Raw genomic sequence first — 17,843 nt, 5'->3', positions numbered from 1 at the left:
GAGAGTACTCACGTGAGCACGAGAATTCATTTTATTCTGAAAATGTTAGGCAGAGCATGCTATAAATGTCAACTAGATGCAGTTGGTTGACGGGTTTCAGCTTGCTATCTCTGCTGATTTTAATTAAATTAATTTATTTATTTTAAATAGGCTCCATGCCCAACATGGGACTTGAACTCATGATCCCAAGTTCAAAAGTTGCATGCTCTACCGAATAAGCCTGCCAGGTGCCCCGTATCTTTGCTGATTTTCTATCCACCAGTTCTGTTACTAAATGAAGACTGCTGAATGAATATCCAAGAATTGTGGATTTCTCCCTTCAGTTCTATCAAAATTTGCTTCATGGATTTTGAAACTCTGTTGCTGGGTGTATACACATTCAGAACTGTTATATCTTCTTGGTGAATTGACTGCATCACCAAGTTATGTCCCTCTCTATCCCTGCTAATTTTCCTTGCTCTCAAAGTCTACTTTGATGTTAACACAACCCCTCTAGATTTCTTTCACTTAGTGTTTGCATGGTGTATCTTTTTATACCTTTCTGCTTTTAAATTACCTCTATCATTATATTTAAAGTGGGTTTCTTGTAGATAGCACATAGTTAGAGCTTACTGTCTTAAATCCATTCTGACAATCTTATTAGCTTTTTAGTTGGTACATTTAGATCATTAACATTTAATGTAATTATTCATATGTTTGGGTTTAAGTCTATGATTTTATTATTTAGTTTCTGTTTGGGCCTCAGTTTTTTGTGCCTATCTCTCCCCTTTTCTCTCTTTTCTGGATTGTTTTGAATTAAAGTATCTTTTGATAATATTTGAGTAATTTTTAACATTCAATTTTATCTCTAGATGTTTTGACTACCTATCACTGTATAGTCCAATTTTAGTGATTGTGCTAGGCATTACAGTACACATAACCTTTTAGTCTACTTAGAAATAATATTTTGCCATTTTAAGATGAATGCAGAAACCTTATCTCTGTATTTCTTTTACCTGCTCCCTTTTTATGTCGTAGCTATCAAATGTATCCCAGTGACATAGGCTGAAAATCCCACTAGACAATACTGTAACTTCTGCATTAAACTCACTCATATCTCGGGGCGCCTGGGTGGCTCAGTCGGTTAAGCGTCCGAATTCAGCTCAGGTCATGATCTCATGGTCCATGAGTTCAAGCCCCGCGTCGGGCTCTGTGCTGACAGCTCAGAGCCTGGAGCCTGTTTCAGATTCTGTGTCTCCCTCTCTCTCTGCCCCTCCCCTGCTCACGCTCTGTCTCTCTCTGTCTCAAAAATAAATAAACATTAAAAAAAAAAAAAAAAGAAAAAGAAAAAAAGAAACATTATAAAAAAAAAAATAAACTCACTCATATCTCAAAGAACTTAAGAGGAAAATATAATCTCTTATATTTATCCAGATATTTATCACTTCAGTTGTTCTTGTTTACTCCTGAAATTCCAGATTCCCTCTGGTATCATTTCCCTTCTACCCAAAAGACTTTCTTTAGCATATCTGTTGGAGCAACTAGTTCTCTTACCTTCATCTTAAAATATATTTTGCCTTCGTTCTTGAAGGTTCTTTTCACTGGAAATGGAATTCTGAGCTGACAGTTCTTTTTTTCAGTACTTGTCTCCATGGTTTCCAATTAAAATCCATAGTCATTCAAATAACTGTCCTTTTATATGTTATATGTCAGTTTTTTTCCTTGGCTGCTTTCAAATGTTTTGTCTTTAGTTTTCAGCAGTTTGATTTTGATGTGTCTGAATGAGGATTTCATTGAGTTTATCCTGTTTGGGATTCTCTGAGCTTTCTTGAATCTGCAAGTCTGTCTTTTGCCAAATTTAGAGTTGTTGTGAACCCATGTTTCTTCAATATTTTTTCTGCACCATGCTTTCTGATCTCTTTCTGGGAGTCTGAAGATAAAAACATAACTTTCTGATATTGTCCCCTACATCCCTGGGACTCTGTGTTCAGTTTCTTTTTCCTCCCACTTTTTTATTCTCTCTGTTGCTCAAACTGGGTAATTTCTAGTGATGTATTTCAATTCATTGAGTTTTTTCTCTGCCATCTCCAATCTATTAAGCCCATCCATGAGTTTTAAATTTTTAGTTACTGTATTTTTCAGTTCAACATTTTTTTTTTAATGTTTATTTTTTAGAGAGAGAGAGATTGAGAGATGGTATGGGCAGGGGTAGGGATTGGGGCGGAGACAGGAGAATCCCAAACAGGCTCTCCACCGCCAGAGCAGAGCCCAATGTGGGGCTCAATCTCACGACAGCGAAATCATGCTGAGCCAAACTCCAGGGGGGGATACTCAACTGACTGAGCCACCCAGGTGTCCCACAGTTCAACGTTTCTATCTGGTTCACTTCTATATCTTCTGTTTTTCTATTAAGACCTTCTATATTTCTATGTGATTCAAGAACATTCACACTTACTTCTTTAACCATGATGTTCCTATTGCTTTAGACTGTGTTAATTCCAACATCTGTGTCATCTGGGGATGGCCTTTGTTGACTACATTTTCCCCTGCAAGTCTTTTGGGATTTTCCTGGTTCTTTATATGTCAAGTAATTACGGTTGATATCCTGAACGTTTTGAATATTATATTGTGAGACTCTGAGTCTTCTTTAAATTCTATGGAGAATGTTAACATTTTTGTTTTAGCAGACAACAGACCAGGTTAGGCTCTGCCTCCTGGGCCAAGTGGCGAGAGAACAGAGAGAAAAATAAAAGCAATCAGAATTCCTCTCACGCTCTTGGTCAGAGACTCAGGCAGCTGTGCTGCCATTGCTGCAGCCACAGGAGAGCCTAGGGTCTAGGGTGGGAGGAAAAGGAGGAGGAGAAAAAAAAAACCCAGGGGAATCCCCCACCTCTCTGTCCTGTAGGAATCTCATTTACTGCTCCTTAGACCAGAGAGAGAAGGCTTCTTGCACCTGCTCCGCACTTCCAGGTTTCAGGCCATCTCCAAGGCCATCTCAGAAGTAAAATAGACAGGACACTCACCACTAGCTCCATGGTACTTTGAGTTCCTAAACCACCAGCCAGAGTCCTCAGATAGCTAGTCCACGCATTTGGTCCAGGGTTTTTATCGTATTAGCAGGAAAGAAACGGTGGGGTATGCTCACCCCATCTCACTGGGAAGTAGAACACACCAGGGGCTCTTAACTCTGTAATACAGCCAGGTTAGGGAACTGCTATATATGTGCACGAAGATATCCTAATCAGGAACTGGCAAACTTTCTGTAAGGGACCAGACAGTAATATTTTTGGCTTTGCAGCCATATGATCTCTCTTGCAAATACTCAACCTATTCCTTTCTTTCCTTCTTTAATTACGTAATCTCTGCACTCAATGGGGAGCTGAAACTCGTGACCCCAAGATCAAGAGTCACATGCTGTGCCAACTGAGCCAGCCAGGCTCCCCTCAACCTACTCAGTTCTGCTGTAGTAGTGTGAAAGCAGCCGCAGACAATATGTAAATGAATAGGCAGGGCTATCTTACAACAAAACTTTATTTAAACAAACAGGTGACAGGCTAGATTTGGCCCATAGACCATGGTTTGCTGACCCTAGTTCTACTTCATAAATAAAGTTGGCTAATGGCAAAGTTTACTTTTGACCTCTTTTCCATTCCTTTTTTTTTAAGTTTATTCATTTTTTAGAGAGAGAGAGAGCGACAGAGAGAAAGAGAGTTAGCGGGGGAGGGGCAGAGAGAGAGGGAGGCACAGAATCTGAAGCAGGCTCCAGGCTCTGAGCTGTCAGCACAGAGCCTGACGCGGGGCTCAAACTCATGAACCGTGAGATCACGACCTGAGTCATAGTCAGACACCCAACCGAGCCATCCAGGCACCCCTTTTCCATTCCTTTTATAGCAGAATTCTTCAAATAACTACACAAGTTACTGCTCTGCTCTTCCGATCCCAGTTCCATTGTGTGCAAGAACTATGGCGTACATTCAATTTTGGTTCAATTGTGCTGATTCTTGAAACAGTCACTCCTCTGGAGCTAAAATAAAGTCTTAGAGACTAAAATTCAAGGAGATTTGACTACCCTTATATCCTTTGCATGGAACTGAAAATGCTATAGTTATTTCAAGTAAAAATCCTTATTTATTTGTACTTTTCTTGAGGATATGTTAAAGCAGTGGTCTTGGGTAACAGCGTCCCAACTTGTTTTTCCAGAGGCTGACTGACTGAAGGTGTGGAGAGGTCACTAGCCTTTCACTCACCTGGTTTCCTGCCGCAGAGATAGAAGGCTAGTCTGTCAGTCAGCTCATACTGTATTTCTACAAGACGCTCTGCCAGCTCATGGTGCCCTCCTTGCCTATCAAGAGAAAACAAAGTACCAGTTATATTCCTCACCAGCCACTGGCTCTAGAATAAAAAAGGACAGAGATGTCTTCCAAGACACCTGAGCAATTTACCAAATGCAACTTCTCAGAATAATCAACCTTTTGTGTGAGGTAAACTTCCAAGGTCTACTCTTATTCCCACCTCTACAAACTTTTTGTAATCTGAACTACTCCCTTTCCTTTAATTTACAAAACAGAATACTTAATAAGGAAATCATGGACTTCTGGAGGGATGAAGAATAACTTCACCTAAGGAGGTACAACATAAAACTAATAAATGGTCTAGAGTACAGGTTCTAAAACTGAATTAGAATGCTTTAGAAAACATACAGATATCCAGGCCCCAACATCGGAAATTATGAATTAGTCAGGATGGGATGAGTGTGAACATCAGTATTATGAAGAAGGTCCTTCCCCTAGAGGCTCTTGCAGCCAGTCTGACTCTGGATGAGTTCAGTAACCACTTCAAGGTCTTTAATTCAGGGAGAGACCAAAAAGAACACACAGCTCACACCTGTAACTATTTTACATCCTTAACTTCAATTTCCATAACAGAAAACATTAGGTTTGCCTTTAGTGTCTTATGAAATAAGTATTTAAACTGTTTGAAATCCTTCTGGTAACACGGCACATAAATAAGTTATTACATTGAGAGACTATTATATATGCAAGGTACACATGAAGAAATTCCAATGTAAGTGATAGTACCATGTACCTAGGGCTCACTTCCTCTTAAAAGATAAAGCCTAGTTTCTGTCAGTTTCTCTTCCCACCATTCAAGACACTACAGAATATTCCTCCAACATACTACACGTTTGATTTCTGAGATACGCATCTTTTTTTCCTCATTTTTTTAAACAGCTGTGAAATCAGGAAGTATGTGACAATTGATGGCACATCCATCACTATTTTTTTTTAAGTTTATTTATTTATTTTAAGAGAAAGAGCAGGGGAGGAGCAGAGAGAGAATCCCAAGCAGGCTCCACGCTATCAGCACAGAGCCCAATGCAGGACTCTAACCCACAAACTGCAAGACTGTGACCTGAGCCAAACTCAAGAGTCAGATGTTTACCAACTGAGCGACTCAGGTGCCCCCATCCATCATTAAATTGTCCGAGTTTTTTCTCATTTTTTAGTGGTATATGAGATAATTATGACCCGTACAATCGGTGGAGTCTCAGATCTGATGAAATACTATATTCCTCAGTATCTCAGCTCACCCTGCTCTATCCAGTGAAGCACTCTGCTGTGCTGAACATGCCCTATCCATCCCTCCCTCCTGAACTTGACTCAGGCCTTTCTTTTTCACCTGGAATGTCTTACTTAGCTTCTCTTTCACACCCCCAAATCCAACCCATTTTTCAAAGTCCAACTAAAGAAATTTCTTAATGATTTAGGCCACAATGAAAAAACCCTATATATGCCTTTTAAGATGAGTTGTCCATTGTGGCAATGAATTCCATGTTATCTTGCTTCATTTAACTCTTTCATGCATTTTTGAATCATCTCCTCTATGAGATAATAAATTCTGGGAAGGCACAGTTTTGTCATCTCACCCATTTTATCCTCTGCAGAAAAGAGTACAGTGCCTTGCAGTTAATAAAGTTAATTTGCAAGAAGAAGAAAGATAAGCCACCTTCTATCATTTAAAGGATATTCAAGACTAATTTATGGATTTGTTTATTCTTCCAGCATTTCACAGTCAAAGTTTTTAAACCAAGAAGAATTTTATAGCAAGCACTCATATGTCGGCCACCTAAAACCTACAATTAACATTTTACCCTGTACTTGTTTAATCATAGATCTATCCATACAGATCTGTTCTTAAGTTCAAGCAATGACTAAACATGTTAAAAAACTGAGGGGTGGGGTCTGCAATTCTTGATACTTGATTTGGCTCAAATACCATTGCATTTTAAGTCACGTGAAAGACTGAAAGCTAATTGGTTAATGATTCTACCCTCTGTGACTTTGCCAGCCTCTGCGCTCATTTGTATCTGCAAAATAATAGGACGCAAATCCTTAACTTCAAGGGGTTAAATGTTAACCATATGCAATTTAGCCACCTAACAATGAATCATACCCAATATAAACAATCCCTAACCAAGGGAGCGACCAGAATCTAGGTCTCTTACCTTGCATAATCAACAGGAGTTTTTCCACTAGAATCCTGTGTGCCCGGGTCTGCTCCATATACTGCCAATAATTCCGCCTGTAAAATCTGTCCTGCTTTGGAGGCAACATGGAGTGGGGTGTTTCCTTTTTCCTGAGTATTAATAAAAAGGAGGCAAACAAGCAAATTAAATAAAACTAAAGGCTACACAAACACAACCCACTTAGTTTCAATTTAATATCTGAATCAATTCATGCTTTTCTCACAGGGTGAAAGAAGTTGGCTTGTGCTCCTAAAGATAACAGCCTCAAACAGGTTTCGAGATTCCCTGTTCTCACGCTTGAATGGAGTTGCTGAAAAACACAAACCAAAAAAATGTTTACTAAAAGCGTAAAGAACGGTGTACTAGAGCAACTGGCAGATCATTTTAACATAAATTACGTGAGTAACAATCTTCATTTAGCTCAGTAAGATGGATGAAGCAGTCTCCCCCTTGCTGGTCACAGCCACCTCTGGGCTCTCAGGTGGGGCCAGGTGCACTTTACTGAGAAGGAAACAAGGGCTGGGAAAGCCGACAGGCCCAGATACATGATCTGTCTAGGGGGCACAGCCAGACCTGGAGTGACAGGCAGTATGAGAAGGGGGTTGAACATGGTTCTGAAGTCTCAAAGACCAAAATTTCAAACCATACACCCTTCAAGTTGTGTGACCTTGCGGAAGTTCTTTAAGCAATCTGAGCCTTCGTTTTCTCATCTCTAAAATGGTGATAACGATGCCACCTATTATTCACAGGGTTACTGTAAGGAGTCAATGATATAACAAAGTGCTTTGCATGGAGCCTGGTACACAGGAAATGCTCAAAGAATACAGCTGCTGCTGTTTTTATAACCGTTGTTATCATCCGCTGTTGTTATTGGCCCGCTCCATATACTGCATATCCCACACCGCATAAACTACAGGATTCTGCCTTATAGCACACCCCCTCCACAACACCACTATTGGCGCTGTATACAATACTTTAACCAAGTCTTTCAGGGTCTACTGAAATAGGCCTGTGTATACCAAATTCTGTACCACTGCAGAAAAGCTTTTACACATGCAGAAGATGAGCTGCTTTCCTTCAAGTCCAACCTAGAATTGTCCAAAATGCCCTATCTCTTAATCTAAGAATGCAGAAACCTACTGCAGCAACTATATCCATGCCTTATTTTTAAAATTAACTTATTTAATAATTTTCAATTGGTAAAAAAAACCCATGCCAAGCCTTATTAATTAACAGAAACAATTACATGTACTTCTTTTTTTTGGAATGTTTATTTATTTTTGAGAGAGAGGGACAGAGCACGAGCCAGGGAGGGGCAGAGAGAGAGGGAGACACAGAATCTGAGGCAGGCTCCAGGCTCTGAGCTGTCAGCACAGAGCCCAACACGGGGCTCGAACTCACAAGCCGCAAGATCATGACCTGAGACGAAGTCAGACGCTCAACCGACTGAGCCACACAGGCGCCCCCCAATTACATGTACTTCTATGCAAACTTTAAAAAATCTGACTTGTGAGTGCCCATGCTCTGCGTGAACATTTCCTAAAGGCAATGCTTTGAAAATAAAGATACGTATTTCTCAGGGCATCTCTCAAAAACATGCAAAGGCCCACATAAAGAAAGCCGTCTACTCATTTTGCAAGTATAATAAAGAATCCTGAGCACTACAGCTTTGAGTCATCCTGCTTCCTGAAGACCCTACTCAGTATACAACCCGGATGCCTAAAGAAGTCCCTCAAGCTTTCTAGTCCCTTCTAGAAACAACTCAAGGATGGTTCCTATTTCAAAGTTAATCAAAAAACTTATAGAAATATAATTGTATTGTTTTATTAAAAAATATTTTTTTAAGTTTTATTTATTTATTTTGAGAAAGAGAGAGTATGAGCAGGGGAGGGACAGAGAGAGAAAATCCAAGCAGGCTCCACACCGACAGCGTGGGGCTCAAACCAATGAACCATGAAATGCATGGCCTGAGCCAAAGTCAAGAGTCCCAGATGCTTGACCAACTGAGCCACCCAGGCGCTCCTAGAAATACAACTATAAAACTGTATCTGAAAAACACAAATTGTTTTCTAGATACATACTTATTTTTTCTCTTTGCCCTTGTACCTCCACTAAGATGAATGGCTGCCATTTCAATTAAGATTAAAGATGAAACCAATTCCAAAAAAGGCTGTTATTAATTATTTAGAATACAGAAAGGAGTTTTTGTGTTGTTTTTCCCTTCTTCCTCTTCAAGTTTTTTTTCAAGCAAAACAATACACTGTTTCATCCAGCAACAGTAGGGATTTTAAAAGGTGCGGCCCACCTTGCTAAGGTCTTTGGCAGTCACACTGTCGTCATCCCGGCAAGGCAAGCGATGCACAAACGCCAACATCTGATACTTGGCTCTGATGAATTCTGCTTTATTAGGACTGTTCGAAAACAAAAAGGAAAACAGCTCACTTGCAATGCAGATGCAACATTCCCCATTCTTCAGGTTGTAAAAAGAAGAGGAAGTGACCCGTATCTCCCACTCGAGAAGAAAATGAACAATAGAGAAATAAATTCCAGCAGGAGTTTAAGACGTGCAGTCTCAAAACATCGATTAGTCATTCTCATGGCCAGGACTGCAGAGGACTTGGCTTTTTATAGCACCTCTCCTCTCTTTGTAATTCTCTTTTTTAAAACTTTTTTTAAGTTTATTTATGTATTCTGAGAGAATGAGAGAGAGTGCACAAGAGGGGGAGGGGCAGAGACAGGGAGAGAAAGAATCCTAAGCAGTCTCCGTCTGCACTGACAGTGCGCAGAGCCCAATGTGGGGCTCAAACTCATGAATCGTGAGATCGTGACCTAAGCCAAGATCAAGAGTGGGACATTTCACTGACTGAGCCACCCAGGGGCCCCTCTTTATAATTTTAGTAATTGACCTAGTGGCCTTGCAAGGAAGGGGCGTTTCATCCCATCCTTTAGGTGAACCATCAGGCAGACTGGAGCCCAGAACCGAGATTTCTGGTCTGACTGCCTCTTGTTTGAGCACCTAAGCTTAAATCTGATTACATGAACAGCCTCTGAGCCTTTGTCTCGAACTGGAGAAGCCACTGACTTGTGCTATGCAACCACGCAGAAGAGATGGTCCTGTGCCCGGTCTTCTGCATTTCTAAAAGCGAAAGGCTCAATGCACAACTGAGGTGTACCCACCTCCTGTGCTGCCCTGTGAAAGCTGATCAAAAGTAGCTGTGCACCTTTAAGAGGGCCCCATGTGTCACAAAGAAATAAAAGTATTAAACATTCCACTCACTGTACTTTATCCTGTGGATTAGCTTTACGTCTTCCGCTCATAACAGAGGCAGGGTCCAGCAATGAATGCTCCCATATAGAATTAGCACCATTATTGTACAAGGTTTCAACCATCTAAAACCAAGCAGTGTAAAATCATATTTTAATTTCTTTCCACAAATATTCCCTGGGAATTGTAGTAACTGAACTGGGAAAACCAAGCCCCATTACAAATACTAGCATGATGGGGATATCCCACAAATCACTGCTTTCTGATTCTAGAATGAGAACAATGAACCTGCATGCAGGATTCAGGTTTGACCAGGAGGACAGCTAAAGACCTAAGAGGGTTTGATTAAATTGTTTTTATAGATTATGGAGGAAGAGTACTTTGGCATTTTAGTGCAGTATTTCCCAAGCCTGATCATCCAAATACTATTTTCAAGATTCCTAACAACCCACATACTGTCTAGACTATCCACCTAATATTTTTCTTTAAATCCACCCATTTTTTAAAACTTGTACTAGCAATTGTGGCTTGATGTGCTAGTTAAAGTTCTCTTATACACATTAAAATAATGCAACCATTAAAATAAATACTCGAGTATTACCTACATCTGTCTTGAGTACCACTGGTGGTTCATGTGCCATACTTTCAGAATTGATCTTTTAGGGTCAAGCCTGGCATTTTAAACTACTCATCTCTGGACTTTCTTCAGGCCCTATAATGAAATCTGTAAACAAAGACCTGAGAGCAGTAAACACCTACTTTCACATGAGATGGAGCTGTTAGAAACTTCTCAGCGTAAGTTATTAATAAACCATACTTCCAATTTCATTTCAAAGCACGCTCCTGACACAGCCCATCTGTGCTTTGTATTGGTGCAGACACCATCACATCAGAGACCCAAACCCACTTGTTTTGGCTCCTTGGTTTATATGGGTAAGTTTAAGGGACACGTTGTACAGCTGCCACAGATCTAGTAAAATATGTACTCAAGACAAATGAAGGCAAAACACATGCTTAATTCTGAGTTCCAATGGAACTTGAAGAATGTGTACCCCAAAATAGAAGTACAGGTGACATGACATTCAACCCCAAGTAAAACAAATAGCTCACTTAACACTTAGCAGGGTGTTGGGCATTCAACTGACACATGTTAACTTAATTTGGTCTCTAACTGGTTAAGAAAAACTTCAAGAAAGCTTAAATCACATGTTTCGGAAATTTCTGAGGAATCTCAGTCCATGCTTCCAACAAAGCAGGAAACGTAATAAAAAGTTTCTGAGACTGCAGCCTTCAGAAACATTTATCATGGCATAGGGAAAGGATGGGCCATTTAACAACAATTTCTGGTGACAGTCTAGAAAGTCAGCAGTGAAACATTACCAAAAAAACTTTAACAATTATTTATCTATCTATAATTGAGCTTTTGGGGCCAGATTTATTTGTTAGGAGAGGGGGAAAAAAACAATCGTAAACAACGAATTCAGTTCTCACACACAGCACTGATAGGCACGGCACCTCTATTCAGTTATGATTCAAACACTGCTGTTAAGATTTAAGAAGCACAGTGGAAGAAATGTTAGTTGCTAAAAGCAAGAGCCCCGAAAGCTCCAATTACATGCTGGGTGAGTCCTTACTCTTTACCTGCAGCAGCGTGGGAGGCCACGGCGCGTGCTTCAGGTGCCTTACTTGGGAGACGTGGCGCCCCAGGCTCCGGTGGACGCTGCAGCACTCGTCACAGATAAAAGTCCCCCGGTTTACTGATGCCCAGGAAGGGTCTGGAAGGAAGAATGACATCTCAGTGGCGGGGACACCGGGGGCTGCTATGCTGCCAGACGGGCCCAGGTGACCGAGGTTTGGTTTTTCAGAAAAACTAGACCTTTCTGCTGCTCTAGAATGCTAGTGGACATACCAAGCTGGTGAGCCTGTCTGATGGTGCCACCTATGTTGGCTTGACTCGGCACAACGTGAAATGAGACTAAACACGAGTTGAAGCCCTAAATAAGCAGCTGTCCCCTTTCCGGTCCAGGGCCACAGTCTGTAGCCCTGATGGGATCTACCATCTCAGATGCTCGCTCCTTCATTCCACATAAGACAAGCAAACTGAGAGGGTACGCATGAATCATCTCAAACCCATCTGCACAAAGGGCAAGAGAACATAATCATGTCAGTGAACAATCCACATTATCTGAAGCATTATCTGAAGCAAATCTACTAATCTACTGCCATACCTCCACATGGCTCCATGCTTAGCAGAAAGCTGCAAGAAACATGACAACAGACCTGCTTGGCTATGTGGTTCAAAGGACAGACTGAGGAACCTGGCCTTTGTTAGGAAATGTTCTATGACATCCATTACTCATTTCAAATAAACGGCCGAGTCCCCCCCTTCCCCTCCCCACCTTACAACTGATCTGAAGGAACAGAAGCTGTAATGGCAGCAGCTTCACAGAGGCAAAGATGTAAAATAAAAACGAGTAATATTTTTGGTGCGGGTACAATACTTTTTTCCCACGAAATCCCACGGAACTTCAGCAGACATCCTCTGAGAAAGGAATAATTCACACTTGGTAGGCAGTAAGAATAATCCACACCGGGCAAGTAAACTGAACACATACTTAGAAACCCCAGATAAAAACAGACTTTCTCCATGTCGTCAGACTCACAATGGGCTGACAATAGGTGCCACTCAAGCTGCCTGATCTAAGAATTATATTTAAGAATTCCTCAATGTCCACAAAAATCTCTGAAATGCATGTACACCATCTTTACCATGTTTAACAGTTTATTCAAACCCTTTCCGACCGTACAGTGAAAAGTTATGACTTTAATCAGAGACAAATCCTGGGAGTCAGAGGGTGTGGTGGTTGAGACGGTGGTTCTGCAGACAAGCAGTCCGGGTTGGAACCCCAACTCTGCCACTTCCTGCACAATGATCTCAGGCAAGTAATTTCTTTGAGCATCCTCATCATGGATCAAATGGAAATAATAGGGGGCGCCTGGGTGGCGCAGTCGGTTAAGCGTCCGACTTCAGCCAGGTCATGATCTCGTGGTCCGTGAGTTCAAGCCCCACATCAGGCTCTGGGCTGATGGCTCAGACCTGGAGCCTGTTTCCGATTCTGTGTCTCCCTCTCTCTCTGCTCCTCCCCCGTTCATGCTCTGTCTCTCTCTGTCCCAAAAATAAATAAACGTTGAAACCTATGAGGGGTTGTAATGGATGTAACAATCATAAAAAAAAAACTTAAAAAAAAAAAAAAATGGGAATAATAGCATACCTCAGGCGAGGGTGGCCAGAAAGGGTAAAGTGCCTTGTATATAGTAAGTACTTAGTAATATCAACAGTTCTAACTTTTCTAAATTATTTTCTAAGTAGAGTTCAGATATTTTCAAGAGGCCACTGAAATTCATGACAACTGGAAAAAGGTTTTGTCAATACTTAAAACATCAAATGTGTCAGACGAACACAACTATAGCAAAAAGACTCAAGTGGGGTTTCTGGGTAGGTGGGTGCAGAGGAGGAGCTATTTAAAATGAACTAGATTCACTAAAAAAAAAAAAAAAAAAGAGTAAAATATTTGCTAAGATGTGATCATGGTCAAGTGTTTGCCATGAAATAAAACAGAAACAAAATCATTCAATGAAGTAGAACTCTGTCAGTACGACTACAGAATCCTGAAAAACAAAAATTGAAAATATCAAAGTGAAAGATACCTACAAAGATACATAAGAACCCTTCTTTTTGTAGTACAGTACTCATGCTACTACTATGGTGGGGGGAGACTAGTTTGAAACCTAGCTTTGGTTTTCAAACATCATTCAGAGGATTCACAGTGTTCTTGGAGAAAACTAAACAGGAACAAGACAACAAGGATTTAACACACAGTAAGCAAGGTTCTCCATCACTTTAACATCATGGATCAGAATCCCATGGAAAAAAATGTTAGAATGTTCACAATAGAGTAAAATCAAAATCGAGTTATGACGTTGGGTAGAACCTTCCCAGTTTACCTAAATGTTCTGTGCTGGGGCTTCCTGACCAGGACTCCAAGAACAACACAAATGAGCTTCAGAAATGTCTGGGACCCCATGAAGGAATTATAACATGAATCCCGTGTGAAAGAGTGACTAAATGTGCATTTTCCAGAGAGAAGGGCTTCGCAGTCATCAGAATTTTTAAAGGGACCCCTAAGAGAAAGAGGTGACTCTTTGACTAGGGCTCTGTAGAAAAGGCAGTGCAAATTCCTAGCTGCTCAAGTTCACACAACATTTCAAGGTAGCCTAATTATATTCAAAACAGGAAGGAAATGACTCAAGTCTCTGTAGATTAGGCATTTGAGACAACTAAAACGATACAATGGAAGAGAAAATGTTCTGAAATATGCACAAAATGCTGCACAAGGGCAAGATAGTCATAAGCATGGCAATGGAGAACTCAGCTTTCCTTTGTCCCCTACCATCTAGTGGGGAGTCAAGAACACACGTTCCAAGAGGAAGTCTGAATCTAGACTTATGTGAATCAAACACATCACAGAAAGTTCAACTGCAAACAAGAAAATAAGGAAGTGGAACAAATAACTTTTTTAGAGAATACGATGGAGTCTGTATAACCCACACTAACTTGAGGTCCTCTTTTTCAGCTCTCCACCCTCCTCCCCATCTTCAAAGGAAACTGGTAACCCCACTTGCACTGCACAGGCCATGAAATAACCACATAAGGTTTGAGTTATCACAGTACTATTTAAAATCAGTCTCCACTTCCATATGACAAGATGAAGTTCAGAGCAGTTGCAAAAACACTGCTGTGCAATGATTACGTTATGGTTGTTAATTGGACACTAACATACCAAAGAAAGCCATCTTACCTTTGAATGACTTCAAATTTCAAAGCACTCAAAATCCAAGCACAGAAAATAGCATAGAGACCTGTCAATTCAGTTCCAATTGCTAAGAGGGATCTGAACTCTAAATCTGAAAATTACACAGGGAAGAATGGTTTTGGCCTTTCAACGCACCCATATGCCTATCCTGCCCAAATGCCCCCAAGTGTGTCTATTTGCCAGTGATTTTGTTTGTTTTGTAGGTTGTAATTAATGTAAGATTTAGAAACTCAACTCTAGCTTTAAGAGACTGCAAAGGTTCTGTACCAAACACCACAATACAAAAAAGAAACAAACTTTGATGAGATAATCCTAAGAATATTCATTGACTCTTACCACTGAATGTGGTTCTCCCAATTATCTCCATCGGAAAAATAAGGAAATTAAGGCCGGGCCAAATGAAATCACCAGCCCAAGGTCACCCACAGGCAAACCTAGTTTGAACCCAGGCCGTCCAGATCCCAAAACTCAAGACACGCACTGCCTCCCAAGTGCTGGATGTGTTTCCAAGACCCCGAAGTCCTGGAGATTCTCCCCGGTGGAGGTGGAGTGGGAACCGGGATGTTAGGAGCTCGGAAATCATCTACGGGAGTCCCCTGGAGAGTATCGGTGGACGGAAGCGACGAGTGCGCCCACCCTGGGCAGGGCCCCCTCGCAGGGCGGGGGTCCGGGGGGGACTGTGAGGGGAGGGAGGGAACACCTGCAGCCTCTGGGGGCCGCAGCCGGGAGAACGCTCGCATTTTACTTCTGTAATTGGCCTTCCTGTGGATTGCCCAAGCCCCTTCCTGTTGGGGAAGCGGCCCCGACCCCGCAGCCTCCCCGCCCGGCCTGGGACAGAGGAGACGAGAGGGGATGAGTGGGGATGAGAGGGCGGCGGCCCCCTTTCCCGCCCGGCTCTGACAGGCCCAGGACGGGTCCCGTTCCGAGGCCTCCCCGCCTCTTCCTCCCCGCGACCCCAAGTGTGGGGTTCGGCCGCCGGGACCCGCCCGACCCGAGGGGGCGGCCCCGGGGCAGGGGTCCCTCTGAGTAGAGCTGAGCAGAGCGGGCCTGGCTGGTGCGACTCACCCGGCCCGCTACAGTCCGCGCACACCTCGCTGCTCCGAAGCCGCTTCGACATGGCTCCCGCCTCCCACCTGCCGGGAATCAGGGTCCCGGGGACAGCGAAGGCGGCGGCGGCAGCGCTTCCGCTCTAACGGGTCCCCGCGGCGGCGGCGGCGCTGGCGGCGGCGCCTCTCCCCTCAGCGCCTCGCAGCCGCGGCGCAGCACGCACGCGCGGGGAGGTGCCCTTCGTTGACGGGCAGATCACGTGACAGGAAGGGGCACGCTGCCTTGTCGCCATCTTGAGTGAGGGCAGCATCTTCTGCCCTGCTTACAAGTTTTCTTCAATTTGGATTTCCCTTTCTGGAGGAGATTCTTTGTCCCCGCACTGATTAATACCAAGGGAAACATCAAAATCTAGTGGCCAGAGCTCTGCAGCCACAGCCTTCCTGAGGCAATCAATAGTTAAGTCACTTAATAGAACTGGTCAAGTTCACTCACTTATTCATTCTTTTGGTCAATAAATACTTATGGAGCATCTATGTTCCACACACTGTTCCCAGCGCTGGAGAAAAAATTGAGCAAAGAAGACAAAATTTCCTGTCTTTATGGAGTTTATATTATGTTGTGGTAGATCTACAATAAAATATGTAAAATAAGGAACGTTAGATGTTTCTTTGAATGCAATTTTAGTCTCATCTGCAAAATGGAGCTGATGGGACCGGTTGTTTTGTTTTGTTTTGTTTTTTTGCATGTTATGCCACATAAGAATATTCTTACATTTTTAAAGCATTGTAAAGAAAAAAAAGGAGAAGATGAAGTGGATGAAGAATATTCCATGAAACTCATATATGGCCTGCAGAGCTAAATATTTATTGTGCGACTAAAGACAAATGGAATCACTTAACAGAAAAATGTGGTGTGCCTGCCTCATAGTAAACACTCAATAATAGTAGCTCCCACAATTATTGATATTTGGTATTACTATTCTTTTCTAATCTCAATTTTTTTGTTTTTGAGAAGAATAATAACCTACAATGATTTATGGGATGGTGTGAAATGAACACAGTGAGGGGAGATTAATCGGCATGAGAGAAGAGATGTGACCCTATGCTAATGAATATTTATTGTATGTCTTGTATGTAAATGCAACCGTGATCTCCATTCCGCGAATCCTGGATGCCTTTTAAGGGCCAGGCACTGTTTTGACTTTAGATATTCTGTGGAGTTTCAACTTATGAATAGGAGAGATGTTTAATAAACATGGAACGATGAACAGAAAGATTAAAGATTAAATTGCACAAAGCATCTGAAAAGATAGGAAGTCTTGGAAGAGATCAAAGAAGCCCTGGTTTTGGTCCATGTCTCCGTTTTTGTTTTTGTTTTTGTTTTCAATGTTTATTTATTTATTTTGAGAGAAAGAGAGTGTGAGGAAGAGGGAAGAGAGAGAATCCCGAGCAGCCTGTTGGTGGGGCTTGATCTCATGACTGTGACATCACGACTTGAGCCTACATCGAGTCAAACCCTTAACCAACTGAGCCACACTGGCGCCCCCAGCCACCTCTCTATTTTGATAAATGTGTGGTGTAGGAATAGCTGCATAATTCCCACACATTCCAGAGTGAGAGCCTCTGGGTGCCATCCTGATGCTCCTGCATCCTGTTTTGGTTCACAGACTCACAAATCTTCTGGACTCAACACGTGTGGACAATGGATTAGGCCAGGCTTCTTGAACAGCTGCTGTTGCAGGCATCTGAAAAGCTGGATGTGCACAAGCAGGGGAGGTGGAGGGTATGCTTTCAGGATGCATTAAATAACTTTGCCCAGCTGTGTGGTCTCGTGGTAGACAACTGTGCAAATAGCTTACGCTGGTGAGTAGCTGTCAAGTTGACTTGGCTCTTCATTGAATCAAAGAGCTGTAGTGCCTTAGGTTGAAATCCAAAGAATGAACTTAATATTTGCAAGCTGTGGTCACGTTTGGGTAGTATCTACCCAAGTATGGCCTTTTCTGCCATAATCCAAAATTCAACTGGCTAGCTTCAAAAATAGATGAGCCTCATATGTGGGATAAACCACTGCCATAGGTAACTTTGAATCTTAACCCAGTTCGGAGTTCAGAAGGGAACAGTGGTTCTCAACTGGGAATGATGGTTCTCTTCCA

General features: G+C 42.1%; 1 protein-coding gene across 22 annotated transcripts in view; it reads right to left on the bottom strand.

Moving 5' to 3' along the window:
• The window catches only part of GIT2 (GIT ArfGAP 2), a 52,218-nt gene extending 36,320 nt beyond the window's left edge, over positions 1 to 15,898 (bottom strand). For all 22 annotated transcript variants that reach the window (XM_040443577.1, XM_040443582.1, XM_040443592.1 and 19 more), the window contains exons 1-7: positions 15,710 to 15,898; positions 11,412 to 11,545; positions 9,783 to 9,895; positions 8,811 to 8,916; positions 6,729 to 6,815; positions 6,485 to 6,615; positions 4,227 to 4,321 (exon numbers count right to left, since the gene is read on the bottom strand). In XM_040443577.1, the coding sequence (XP_040299511.1) occupies positions 4,227 to 4,321; positions 6,485 to 6,615; positions 6,729 to 6,815; positions 8,811 to 8,916; positions 9,783 to 9,895; positions 11,412 to 11,545; positions 15,710 to 15,761 (718 nt within the window). In that variant the 5' untranslated portion in view covers positions 15,762 to 15,898. The remainder of the gene's footprint in view (positions 1 to 4,226; positions 4,322 to 6,484; positions 6,616 to 6,728; positions 6,816 to 8,810; positions 8,917 to 9,782; positions 9,896 to 11,411; positions 11,546 to 15,709) is intronic.
• Between the last annotated feature and the right edge of the window lie 1,945 nt (positions 15,899 to 17,843).

This window comes from Herpailurus yagouaroundi, unplaced genomic scaffold (assembly GCF_014898765.1).
Source record: "Herpailurus yagouaroundi ecotype Mexico unplaced genomic scaffold, PumYag 191, whole genome shotgun sequence".
NCBI lineage: Eukaryota > Metazoa > Chordata > Mammalia > Carnivora > Felidae > Herpailurus > Herpailurus yagouaroundi.
Note: the sequence above shows the minus strand (reverse complement) of the source record. Positions and strands in the feature narration are given on the sequence as shown.